Below are 14,218 nucleotides of genomic sequence, written 5' to 3'. Positions count from 1 at the left end.
TACTTAGTCATTAACACCTTGGAGTGGTTCCTACTTAGTCATTAACACCTTGGAGCGGATTCCACTTAGTCATTAACACCTTGGAGTGGTTGCTACTTAGTCATTAACACCATGGAGTGGTTTCTACTTAGTCATTAACACCTTAACATCTTGGAGCGGTTTCTACTTAGTCATTAACACCTTGGAGTGGTTGCTACTTAGTCATTAACACCATGGAGTGGTTTCTACTTAGTCATTAACACCTTAACATCTTGGAGCGGTTTCTACTTAGTCATTAACACCATGGAGTGGTTTCTACTTAGTCATTAACACCATGGAGTGGTTTCTACTTAGTCATTAACACCATGGAGTGGTTTCTACTTAGTCATTAACACCATGGAGCGGTTTCTACTTAGTCATTAACACCATGGACGGGTTTCTACTTAGTCATTAACACCATGGAGCGGATTCCACTTAGTCATTAACAGCATGGAGTGGTTTCTACTCAGTCATTAACACCTTGGAGCAGTTTCCTAGACACAGATTAAGAATAGGCCTGGACTGAAAAGCTATTTCAATGGACATTCTCAATTGACCATGCTATTTAACTCGGCTTAAATCGGTGTCCAGGTGACCGGCCCTAAGAGGCTCAGACCTCTTGATTAAAAGTCCTTATTTGTTTTCTTACCATCCATAAACTAGAATGACATCTCCATCACTGATCTTCTCTATAGCGTATTTAGAGATGGCCTTGGCTGCCAGAACTATCTTCTCCTCTATGTACCGGTCTATACACTTCAGCAGTTTGGTCTTCGCCTATGGAGGGGGGAGAGAGACAAAATTAACTATCTTCTCCTCTATGTACCGGTCTATACACTTCAGCAGTTTGGTCTTTGCCTATGGAGGGGGGAGAGAGACAAAATTACCATATGGAGGGGGGAGAGAGACAAAATGACCATATGGAGGGGGGAGAGAGACAAAATGACCATATGGAGGGGGGAGAGAGACAAAATGACCATATGGATGGGGGAGAGAGACAAAATTACCATATGGAGGGGGGGAGACAAAATTACCATATGGGGGGGGGGGAGAGAGACAAAATTACCATATGGAGGGGGGAGAGAGACAAAATTACCATATGGAGGGGGGAGAGAGAGAGAAAAAATGACCACATGAGAGAGAGAGAGAGACAAAATGACCACATGGGGATGAGAGAGAGAGACAAAAATGACCATAGACATAATATGGATAGGATGAGTGAAACATGAGTCTTTCTGACCACAACCTGGCCACTGACACACCGTATTCTGAATTTACCTCCTCCTCTTTGCATTGACTTGGAATATTGGAGATTTCTTTCTTGATGTACTTGATTGCGTTGCCCATGCTCGCTGACAGAGGTCGACATTGATTGAGAAAGCTGCAACAACAACATGGCGGTACAAGCTCAATCCTGAGACATGATTCACAAGATGCTAGTTCCACAGTAAGATGTGACATACAATGCATTCAGCAAGTATTCAGACACCTTGACTTTTTCCACATTGTTACATTACAGCCTTATTCTAAAATGGATGAAATATGTGCCCCCCCCCACAATATACACACACAATACCCCATAATGACATCACAATACCCCATAATGACAAATCAAAAACTTTATACATTTTTGCAAATGTATAAATAAATAAAAAAAACAAGTATTCAGACCCTTTACTCAGTACTTTCTTGAAGCACCATTGGCAGCGATTACAGCCTTGAGTCTTCTTGGGTGTTGACGCTACAAGCTTGGCACACCTGTATTTGGGGAGTTTATCCCATTCTTCTCTGCAGATCCTCTCAATCTCTGAAAGGTTGGATGGGGAGCGTCGCTGCACAAATATTTTCAGGTCTCTCCAGAGATGTTTGATCTTGTTCAAGTCCGGGTTCTGTCTGGGACACTCAAGGACATTCAGAGACTTGTCCCGAAACCACTCTTGTGTTGTCTTGGCTGTGTGCTTAGGGTTGTTGTCCTGTTTGAAGGTGAACCTTTGCCCCAGTCTGAGGTCCTGAGTGCTCTAGAGCAGGTTTTCATCAAGGATCTCTCTGTACTTTGCTCCATTCATCTGTCCCCGATAATGACTAGTCTTCCAGACCCTGTCGCTGAAAAACATCCCCACAACATGATGCTGCTGTGTGCCTTTCCAAATCATGTCCACTCAATTGAATTTACCACAGGTGGACTCCAATCAAGTTGCAGAAACATCTCAAGGACAATCAATGGAAACAGGATGCACCTGAGCTCAAGTTCGAGTCTCACAGTAAAGGGTCTGAATACTTATGTAAATAAGGTATCTGTTTTTTTATATTAGTAATACATTTGCAAAAATTTATAAAAAAACGTTTTTTATATTGTCATTATGGGGTTGTGTGTGTAGATTGATGAGGGGGGGGGATGTAATCCATTTTAGAATAAGGCTGTAATGTAACAAAATGTGGGAAAATGTTAAGGGATCTGGATCCTTTCCCGAATGCACTGTATAAACATAGTATTTCACAGGAAGTGTTATGAGGATCCTGTACCTGATGTAGGGCTTCAGTTTGTTGACCAGATCCCTGGACAGCTCTTCATTGGGTGGAGTAGTGTAGTCCCTGATCACCTGTTGGAAGAGGTATTGTCGTAGGTATTGTCGTAGGGATAGTCGTAGGGATAGTCACAGGGATAGTCACAGGTATAGTCGCAGGTATAGTCGTAGGGTATAGTCGTAGGGTATGGTATGGTCGTAGGTATGGTCACAGGTATAGTCGCAAGTATAGTCGTAGGGTATAGTCGTAGGGTATGGTATGGTCGTAGGTATGGTCACAGGTATAGTCGTAGGGTATAGTCGTAGGGTATGGTATGGTCGTAAGTATGGTCACAGGTATAGTCGTAGGGTATAGTCGTAGGGTATAGTCGTAGGTGTAGTCGTAGGGTATAGTCGTAGGGTATGGTCGTAGGGTATGGTCACAGGTATAGTCGTAGGGTATGGTCGTAGGGTATGGTCGTAGGGTATGGTCACAGGTATAGTCGTAGGGTATGGTCGTAGGGTATGGTCACAGGTATAGTCGTGTGCATACATAGCACCAAAACAAAAACAAATATTTCTTAAGAGACTGATGGATGTGGGAAATGTAAGACACTTCAATGTCAGTGAGTATGATATATATATCTAACAATTATTTAATAAAATATTGAATTTGGCCTTTACCACCATACCCCATAGAAACACATTCAGAAAAAGGCCAGTCCAAAAAAATTCACCATAAGAAACAAGGTGTTGAAGAGTCTGTCCTATATCTAGGAGATATACACATTTTACACATATTTAACCCCTTTTTTTTTGGGGGGGGGGGGTAGGCACAAAGCCAGAATCATAATTCCATTAGTTAAGAGAGAGAAGAAAAATATGGTCGTAATAGTTTGTAGTTCGGACACTACAGACGTTTTCGTGAGAAGACCGATTTTCGGGACGTCTCCTGGTCTGACGAACACCGCAGATGTGAAAGTGCGACACTGGCGGATTGAGACACATCCAATGCAAAAAAATACAAAAATAAACAACCTCTAGCTGAAACGGACTAATTTTGATGTGGATTTGTTTGTTATGCAAATTTACTCACCGGCGCATCAATCGACTCTAGGGGGTTAACTAAGAGCAGGTCTGGGGTGTCAGTCGTACTGTACCTGTTTGAAGGCATGGAGCAGGGCCACAGAGCGAGCGTTGGAACCCGCCACGATACCCTGGGAGTACTGCAGACCCAACCGCACGATGGAGGGGTGGATCACTGTAGAGGGAATGCTGACAGACAGAACCAAACAATTACCCATCAGATCACAGACAGATTAATAAACAATTTACCTACCAGATCACAGACCGAACCAAACAATTACCCACCAGATCACAGACACAACCAAACAATTTACCCATCAGATCACAGACAGATTAATAAATTAATAAACAACCACTTGCCGAGACCAATTTATCACCAATCAGATCACAGAAATACTTTTAGTAGAAAGGGTTAGACAATATGAGACGGATTTACCTCAGTATTATATAGAAATTACAATACATGTGCAGACATTTAGCTAGAAGACAATCTTATCCATCAGGATAATTGTATTTAAATGAAGAGGCAAAAACACGCTCATACTACAACCACTGTTATGGTCTGATATACCATTCCCGTCAGCCAAATCAGCATTCAGGGCTCGAAACCACCCAGTTTGTAAATCACTTAAAAACAATCCCAGAGCATTAAAAACTAAGAGAGAACGGTTCAGATGGGAACAGTGTCCCTGGGCAGAGCCATAGAAAACGCTCTCTAAATACCTCTGGTTGCACCAGTCGTAACTCTCCGTCCGACATTGGAAAATGTGCTCTACGACGGACCTAAAAATCCTATCTGTTACACCAGCTGGGCATAAGCCCTTTCATGAGCTAACTCCGTTTCACGTTTCATGATATGCGCAGAACATCTATATATTTTTTTAAAAAGGGTGCAAGTCTCATGTTCGTATTTCACAACCTCCGCGGGGGCTTCGAGTTTCCTCAAAGTCAATAATCCACTTGATTTATACCACATCGCTAAATGTGCCTGATCAGATATTAGAAAAACAAAATAGATGAACGGACACTTATTTATTTGCCCAGTCAGATATCAAATAACCAAATACTGTTTACAGACAAGACATTCTAGTGAAACCAAAAAATGACAATGACTGACTATCAGAAGACAAGGACTTTCAGTCATGATATAGCCGAAGCTACTACGCCAGTGAAGAGAGAAATAACCCACCTGTTATACCAGGCTAGCGTATGCTACATAAACACGCTAGCTAAATGTTCTGATAAACACAGTTAGATGAGCAAACTAGACCAAATATTATCGTCATGAACACGCAACTCGGCTAACATTTCCCCAGCTTTAATTGTGACCAAATATCCCAAAAGGAGATTCAGTGAAAACACAAAATCGGACATTGATCGATTTGTCAAGATGAGTCCCCCCCCCCCAACGCTCGTCTCAAAGCAGAGCGATAAGGCTGTCCCGATCATAACGTTGCTGAAATGTATAGTTGAACACACACGACAAACTGCTTTAAATTATTTAAAACGGCTAGATGTCTTTGGAAGTTTCAGTAAATAACAATATGATAAAGACCTTCAATTGCATTAGCCTATTTCATTCCAATATTTTCTTAACTCAGTGATATTAATTTGGGGCGGCAGCGTAGCCTAGTGGTTAGAGCGTTGGACCAGTAACCGGAAGGTTGCAAGATCGAATCCCCGAGCTGACAAGGTACAAAATCCGTCGTTCTGCCCCTGAACAGGCAGTTAACCCACTGTTCCTAGGCTGTCATTGAAAATAAGAATTTGTTCTAAACGGACTTGCCTAAGTAAATAAAAGGTGAAATAAAATAAAAATTCCCACATTATTGATTGTTCCATCCATGTACCACATGCTCAGCGGTGGGCTTTGTGAAGTGACAAAGTTTACAACTGGCCAACTGCCTAGTAACGGGGCTGCCTAGCAACCATCATTATGAAGCAGTAAATCAGTAAATTCTGATCCCCAAGTCGGACGTAGCCTCAACTAGCATTTAAAACCAACTTTGTTTTTAATGCCCAACTGGTGCAGGTAGGTAGTTACCTGAGTAGCTGGGTGAGGGGGGTAGGGGCAGGTAGGTAGTTACCTGAGTACCTGGGTGAGGGGGGCTCTGGGTAGGGGCAGGTAGGTAGTTACCTGAGTACCTGGGTGAGGGGGGCTCTGGGTAGGGGCAGGTAGGTAGTTACCTGAGTAGCTGGGTGAGGGGGGCTCTGGGTAGGGGCAGGTAGGTAGTTACCTGAGTTGCTGGGTGAGTGGGGCTTTGCGGCTATACTGGTGCAGGTGAGAGAACAGGCTGACTTTGTAGCCATAGTCGGATCGCAGTGGGATCTGAAATAAACACACACACACACGTTTAGTTCACCGTGATCCTCTTGGGTTCAGAGGTCAAAGGTTAAAAGGTGGATGGGTGAGGTCAAGTCCAAACATACATAGATGACAACCCCCACAGCAACCAAGCATAACTCTGAGCAGTAGGCCAGCTCAACAACCACACCATATTCTGTACTGTAGGCCAGCTCAACAACCACACCATACTCTGTACTGTAGGCCAGCTGTAGGTCTGTACTGTAGGCCAGCTCAACAACCACACCATATTCTGTATTGTAGGCCAGCTCAACAACCACACCATATTCTGTACTGTAGGCCAGCTCAACAACCACACCATATTCTTTACTGTAGGCCAGCTCAACAACCACACCATATTCTGTACTGTAGGCCAGCTCAACAACCAATCATATTCTGTACTGTAGGCCAGCTCAACAACCACACCATATTCTGTACTGTAGGCCAGCTCAACAACCACACCATATTCTGTACTGTAGGCCAGCTCAACAACCACACCATATTCTGTACTGTAGGCCAGCTCAACAACCACACCATACTCTGTACTGTAGGCCAGCTGTAGGTCTGTACTGTAGGCCAGCTCAACAACCACACCATATTCTGTATTGTAGGCCAGCTCAACAACCACACCATATTCTGTACTGTAGGCCAGCTCAACAACCAATCATATTCTGTACTGTAGGCCAGCTGTAGGTCTGTACTGTAGGCCAGCTCAACAACCACACCATATTCTGTACTGTAGGCCAGCTCAGAGAACATGAGAGAAAAACTAGGAAATGCCTAGTAGAACATTGTGTACAGCCTTTCAATCCAGACTGCACATCACTGTTTCATCATGTGTCAACATGTAGGATTTTACAGTGAGCTCCAAATGTACTGGGACATGTTTTATTGTTTTGGCTCTGTACTCCAGTACTTTGGATTTGAAATGATACAATGACTATGAGGTTATTCAACTGCAGACTGTCATCTTTAATCTGAGGGTATTTTCATCCATATTGGGTGAACCGTTTAGAAATTACAGCCCTTTTTCTACATAGTTCCCCCCCGCTTCCCCATTTTAGGGGACCAAAAAGTATTGGGAAAAAATTAACTTATGTGTATTGTAGAAGTAAAACATGATGTATTTGGTCCAAATATTCATAGCATGGTTACATAAATCGTGATGGAGGCATTTTTAGTTTGTTTTGGTTGTGTTTCAGATTATTTTGTGAATAATGGTGAGTTATTGTAACGGGAGAGAGGGGGTAGCATGTCTTTGTGGGCTATACTCAGCCTTGTCTCAGGATGGTAAGTTGGTGGTTGAAGATATCCCTCTAGTGGTGTGGGCGCTGTGCTTTGGCAAAGTGGGTGGGGTTATATCCTTCCTGTTTGGCCCTGTCCGGGGGTGTCCTCGGACGGGGCCACAGTGTCTCCCGACCCCTCCTGTCTCAGAGCCTCCAGTATTTATGCTGCAGTAGTTTATGTGTCGGGGGGCTAGGGTCAGTCTGTTATATCTGGAGTATTTCTCCTGTCTTATCCGGTGTCCTGTGTGAATTTAAGTATGCTCTTTCTAATTCTCTCTTTCTCTCAGAGGACCTGAGCCCTAGGACCATGCCCCAGGACTACCTGGCATGATGACACCTTGCTGTCTCCAGTCCACCTGGCCTTGCTGCTGCTCCAGTTTCAACTGTTCTGCCTGCGGCTATGGAATCCTGACCTCTTCACTGGACGTGCTACCTGTTCCAGACCTATTATTTGACCATGCTGGTCATTTATGAACATTTGAACATCTTGGCCATGTTCTGTTATAATCTCCACCTGGCACAGCCAGAAGAGGACTGGCCACCCCACATAGCCTGGTTCCTCTCTAGGTTTCTTCCTAGGTTTTGGCCTTTCTAGGGAGTTTTTCCTAGCCACCGTGCTTCTACACCTGCATTGCTTGCTGTTTGGGGTTTTAGGCTGGGTTTCTGTACAGCACTTTGCGATATCAGCTGATGTACCAAGGGCTATATAAATACATTTCATTTGAGGTTAGCATGTCTTAGAGGTACGATATTTGTGCGTTTACGGACTATCTTTAATCATGGTAACATCCACATTAATGTAGAAGTGTTTCGCAAAACATTCTATTCTTATTTACAATAAATGTGACAATTTTTTGTTGACACAATACATTATTTACCATTTCATTTCAAATTGGGCACAAAATAATCTGAAACACAACCAAAACAAACAGCAAATGTATCCAACACATTTGTAGAGTCACACGCTTGATGTAATCATTGCCTTCTAGGAATATGAGACCAAAATAATCAACTTTTTACTACTTTTAGTGGATTTGTCCCAATACTTCTGCTCCCCTAAAAATGGGAGACGACTATGTACAAAAAAGTGCTGTAAATTTCTAAACAGTTCACCCGATACGAATGAAAATACCCCACAAAATAAAGTCATTGTATCATTTCAAATCCAAAATCCAAAGTGCTGTTGGGAGCTCACTGTACGTCTCTGATGGTTCTTTCTGCTGTCCAGTTGAAAGACAGACAGGGTCTGTCATTATGTGGGGAAAATGTGGGGAAAATGACATGAACAGACTTTTTTAAAAACATTTTACCCCTTTTTCTCCCCAATTTCGTGGTATCCAATTGTTTTAGTAGCTACTATCTTGTCTCATCGCCACAACTCCCGTACGAGCTCGGGAGAGACGAAGGTCGAGAGTCATGCGTCCTCCGATACACAACCCAACCAAGCCGCACTGCTTCTTAACACAGCGCGCATCCAACCCGGAAGCCAATGTGTCGGAGGAAACACCGCGCACCTGGCAACCTTGGTTAGCTCGCACTGCGCCCGGCCCGCCACAGGAGTCGCTGGTGCGCGATGAGACAAGGGTTTCCCTACCGGCCAAACCCTCCCTAACCCAGACGACGCTAGGCCAATTGTGTCGCCCCACGGACCTCCCGGTCGCGGCCGGTTACGACAGAACCAGGGCGCGAACCCAGAGTCTCTGGTGGCACAGCTGGCGCTGCAGTACAGTACGCCCTTAACCACTGCGCCACCCGGGAGGCCCGACATGAACGGCCTTGAGCACAACAAAACAGACAGTAAAAACAAATCAACGGCACACAAAGCAAAGGCCAGACCTTGACACTTAATACCTTATTAGAGGCGCCGTGCGGTAGCGTCTGAAAGATATGTGAGGTACAGAATAGAAGCAATTGCGGTGAGACATGGAGGTAGGTTAGGTTAGTGATGTGAGGAGGTTTGGCTGGTTACCTGACAACTCCCTGTGTTTCTATCTAGGACTTCATCTTCCCCATAATCCAAAGTTTCCCCTATCAATACATAGCTTCCCAAAATGTTGGCTAGAAAGACACACACCGGATGTTGATTTTGGGGAGGTGTGCGTCCTCGCGTGACAAATAATACAAGGGAAAGACTCTGACGATCTACTGAGACGGCTAATCTCAGCGGTACTGCTAAATCAGTCAAGCAGTGCCTTGATGAAAACAGAGCAGCACGATGTGAGAGGACAATAACATGCCACAAACCTGTTGTCTCTCCAACTTCTTGGCCAGTCGTTTCACAACTGCAGGGTCATCCACTTGGACATGCTCAGGAAGTCTCTTCACCACTAACGGGGACAGGAAGCCACAAATGATCGTTGAAAACATACCTACTACAACTGCAGCAATATGTAGAATACTACTGAGGTACCATGTATTCTACTACAGAAGTACCATGTATACTACTACTGAGGTACCATGTATACTACTACTGAAGTACCATGTATACTACTACTGAGGTACCATGTATACTACTACTGAAGTACCATGTATACTACTACTGAAGTACCATGTATACTACTACTGAGGTACCATGTATACTACTACTGAGGTACCATGTATACTACAACTGCAGCAATATGTAGAATACTACTCCCTTGTACTCGATTGATGAATTAAGGTCACTATTTGGTAAGGAACTCCCCTCACATTAGGCCCTCCATGGAATGTGGAAGTGCCCCCTGGTCACAGCCTGGCCTGAACTAATGAACTGCCCCGTAGTCACAGCCTGAACTAATGAACTGCCCCCTGGTCACAGCCTGAACTAATGAACTGCCCCCTGGTCACAGCCTGAACTAATGAACTGCCCCCTAGTCACAGCCTGAACTAATGAACTGCCCCCTAGTCACAGCCTGAACTAATGAACTGCCCCCTAGTCACAGCCTGAACTAATGAACTGCCCCCTGGTCACAGCCTGAACTAATGAACTGCCCCCTAGTCACAGCCTGAACTAATGAACTGCCCCGTAGTCACAGCCTGAACTAATGAACTGCCCCCTAGTCACAGCCTGAACTAATGAACTGCCCCCTAGTCACAGCCTGAACTAATGAACTGCCCCCTGGTCACAGCCTGAACTAATGAACTGCCCCCTAGTCACAGCCTGAACTAATGAACTGCCCCCTAGTCACAGCCTGAACTAATGAACTGCCCCGTAGTCACAGCCTGAACTAATGAACTGCCCCCTGGTCACAGCCTGAAATAATGAACTGCCCCCGAGTCACAGCCTGAACTAATGAACTGCCCCCTGGTCACAGCCTGGCCTGAACTAATGAACTGCCCCGTAGTCACAGCCTGAACTAATGAACTGCCCCCTGGTCACAGCCTGAACTAATGAACTGCCCCCTGGTCACAGCCTGAACTAATGAACTGCCCCCTAGTCACAGCCTGAACTAATGAACTGCCCCCTAGTCACAGCCTGAACTAATGAACTGCCCCCTAGTCACAGCCTGAACTAATGAACTGCCCCCTGGTCACAGCCTGAACTAATGAACTGCCCCCTAGTCACAGCCTGAACTAATGAACTGCCCCGTAGTCACAGCCTGAACTAATGAACTGCCCCCTAGTCACAGCCTGAACTAATGAACTGCCCCCTAGTCACAGCCTGAACTAATGAACTGCCCCCTGGTCACAGCCTGAACTAATGAACTGCCCCCTAGTCACAGCCTGAACTAATGAACTGCCCCCTAGTCACAGCCTGAACTAATGAACTGCCCCGTAGTCACAGCCTGAACTAATGAACTGCCCCCTGGTCACAGCCTGAACTAATGAACTGCCCCCTGGTCACAGCCTGAAATAATGAACTGCCCCCTAGTCACAGCCTGAACTAATGAACTGCCCCCTAGTCACAGCCTGAACTAATGAACTGCCCCCTGGTCACAGCCTGAACTAATGAACTGCCCCCTAGTCACAGCCTGAACTAATGAACTGCCCCCTGGTCACAGCCTGAACTAATGAACTGCCCCCTGGTCACAGCCTGAACTAATGAACTGCCCCCTAGTCACAGCCTGGACTAATGAACTGCCCCCTGGTCACAGCCTGGCCTGAACTAATGAACTGCCCCCTAGTCACAGCCTGAACTAATGAACTGCCCCCTAGTCACAGCCTGAACTAATGAACTGTCCCCTAGTCACAGCCTGGCCTGAACTAATGAACTGCCCCGTAGTCACAGCCTGAACTAATGAACTGCCCCCTGGTCACAGCCTGAACTAATGAACTGCCCCCTGGTCACAGCCTGAACTAATGAACTGCCCCCTAGTCACAGCCTGAACTAATGAACTGCCCCGTAGTCACAGCCTGAACTAATGAACTGCCCCCTAGTCACAGCCTGAACTAATGAACTGCCCCCTAATCACAGCCTGAACTAATGAACTGCCCCCTAGTCACAGCCTGTACTAATGAACTGCCCCGTAGTCACAGCCTGGCTTGAACTAATGAACTGCCCCCTAGTCACAGCCTGAACTAATGAACTGCCCCCTAGTCACAGTCTGAACTAATGAACTGCCCCCGAGTCACAGCCTGGCCTGAACTAATGAACTGCCCCCTAGTCATAGCCTGGCCTGGCATGAACAAATTAGTTTTTGCGTGGGTGGGATAGGGGGAGGGGGTTGTTATTCTATGGATGTTGTATCAATTGACTACGTATTTACCAATATGTGGAAGCAGCAGAACTCAAATTGTCAAATTTCCCCTCTGAAACAAAGTTTATCAAATGATACATCCTAAATCAACAAGGTGCTCCAGAGGTCCACCGGGGGGGGAGCTGTTGTACCTGGGTTTAGTTCACTGAGAGGGACTTTGGTCTTGATGCCGGAGGACGAGGAGCCTGGCTGTTTAGCGGCCCTGTCAGTCTCCTGCCTGGCTCTCCTCTCTGCCTTCAGCTCAGCTTTGCTCTTGGCTGGCTTGTCTGCCGGGGAGGGGGCGGGAGAGGGGTGGAAGGGAGCTGAGGCAGGCACAGGTATTGGTGCAGAGGCAGGGGCAGGCAATGCTGAGGGAGCTGGGGAAACAGACAGACTAGGTGAACGGACCAATGAAGTGGATGGAGGAACCATGAATGATGAAACAAAGGTTTGTTTGAATTGATTCTAAAACCTTTGTCAACGTGCCATTTCTGGCTCTGGACAACATGACAGGAAAATCTTTAAATGTATTTGTTTTTCAAAGATATTTAAAATGATACAATCAGACCTTTGTCTGAACGTTCAATAAATTCCCAGGTTTTCCAGAAATCCTGGTTGAAGAATCCAGATGTCCTGCTTATTCCCTCCTGAGTCCAGGAAACCTTCAAACCAGGATTTCAGGAAAACCAGGAATCCTAATCAGACCCACTCTGATGATGGTGCAAAACCATTTGACATGATGATATCAATAAGCATTAGACCAGGCTAGAACACCACACCTTTCTGTGTTGCCACAGGTGGTGGTGGTGGTGGCAACAGGGAGACAGGCGTCTCGTCCTTCTCTGTTTCTGACGGGCCCTTTTCATTCTTCCTTTCCTTATGTTTCTTCTGTTGTTTCTTCTGTTTCCTCAGACGTTGCTTCTCCTCTTTGGTCAACTCCTTCCCTTCATTCTAGTAGGGGGGGGGGGGGGGGGGGGTGAAAGGGGAAATTCAGTTGAATTCAAATCACTTTTTTGACAGTCTCCGTTTTGATTTAAACACAACTTTCCATACATGTTTGGGTCAGTAGTTATATACAGGGTCAGTAGCTATATACAGGGTCAGTAGTTATATACAGGGACAGTAGTTATATACAGGGTCAGTAGTTATATACAGGGACAGTAGTTATATACAGGGTCAGTAGTTATATACAGGGTCAGTAGCTATATACAGGGTCAGTGGTTATATACAGGGTCAGTAGCTATATACAGGGTCAGTGGTTATATACAGGGTCAGTAGCTATATACAGGGTCGCTATATACAGGGTCAGTAGCTATATACAGGGTCAGTAGCTATATACAGGGTCAGTAGTTATATACAGGGGCAGTAGTTATATACAGGGTCAGTAGTTATATACAGGGTCAGTAGTTATATACAGGGACAGTAGCTATATACAGGGTCAGTAGTTATATACAGGGTCAGTAGTTATATACAGGGGCAGTAGTTATATACAGGGTCAGTAGCTATATACAGGGTCAGTAGTTATATACAGGGTCAGTAGTTATATACAGGGGCAGTAGCTATATACAGGGTCAGTAGCTATATACAGGGTCAGTAGCTATATACAGGGTCAGTAGTTATATACAGGGTCAGTAGCTATATACAGGGTCAGTAGCTATATACAGGGTCAGTAGCTATATACAGGGTCAGTAGTTATATACAGGGGCAGTAGTTATATACAGGGTCAGTAGCTATATGCAGGGTCTGTAGTTATATACAGGGTCAGTAGTTATATACAGGGTCAGTAGCTATATACAGGGTCAGTAGCTATATACAGGGTCAGTAGCTATATACAGGGTCAGTAGTTATATACAGGGGCAGTAGTTATATACAGGGTCAGTAGCTATATACAGGGTCAATAGCTATATACAGGGTCAGTAGCTATATACAGGGTCAGTAGTTATATACAGGGTCAGTAGCTATATACAGGGTCAGTAGTTATATACATGGACAGTTCCAGGGTCAGTAGCTATATACAGGGTCAGTAGTTATATACAGGGTCAGTAGTTATATACAGGGTCAGTAGCTATATGCAGGGTCTGTAGTTATATACAGGGTCAGTAGCTATATACAGGGTCAGTAGTTATATACAGGGGCAGTAGTTATATACAGGGTCAGTAGCTATATACAGGGGCAGTAGTTATATACAGGGGCAGTAGTTATATACAGGGTCAGTAGCTATATACAGGGTCAGTAGCTATATACAGGGTCAGTTACAGGGTCAGTAGCTATATACAGGGTCTGTAGTTATATACAGGGTCAGTAGTTATATACAGGGTCAGTAGC

General features: G+C 45.0%; 1 protein-coding gene across 1 annotated transcript in view; it reads right to left on the bottom strand.

Annotated features, from left to right (window-relative positions):
- The window catches only part of eif2b4 (eukaryotic translation initiation factor 2B subunit delta), a 38,086-nt gene that overhangs the window by 8,360 nt on the left and 15,508 nt on the right, over positions 1 to 14,218 (bottom strand). Inside the window, exons 3-10 of the mRNA XM_036976381.2 lie at positions 12,673 to 12,844; positions 12,046 to 12,270; positions 9,483 to 9,565; positions 5,846 to 5,937; positions 3,683 to 3,797; positions 2,542 to 2,618; positions 1,297 to 1,399; positions 668 to 795 (exon numbers count right to left, since the gene is read on the bottom strand). Of these exons, the coding sequence (XP_036832276.2) occupies positions 668 to 795; positions 1,297 to 1,399; positions 2,542 to 2,618; positions 3,683 to 3,797; positions 5,846 to 5,937; positions 9,483 to 9,565; positions 12,046 to 12,270; positions 12,673 to 12,844 (995 nt within the window). The remainder of the gene's footprint in view (positions 1 to 667; positions 796 to 1,296; positions 1,400 to 2,541; positions 2,619 to 3,682; positions 3,798 to 5,845; positions 5,938 to 9,482; positions 9,566 to 12,045; positions 12,271 to 12,672; positions 12,845 to 14,218) is intronic.

Source organism: Oncorhynchus mykiss, chromosome 4, assembly GCF_057628025.1.
Source record: "Oncorhynchus mykiss isolate SJ-2025 chromosome 4, ASM5762802v1, whole genome shotgun sequence".
Taxonomy (NCBI): Eukaryota; Metazoa; Chordata; class Actinopteri; order Salmoniformes; family Salmonidae; genus Oncorhynchus; species Oncorhynchus mykiss.
The sequence above is the reverse complement of the archived record's forward strand: the minus strand, read 5'-3'. Positions and strand labels throughout refer to the sequence as shown.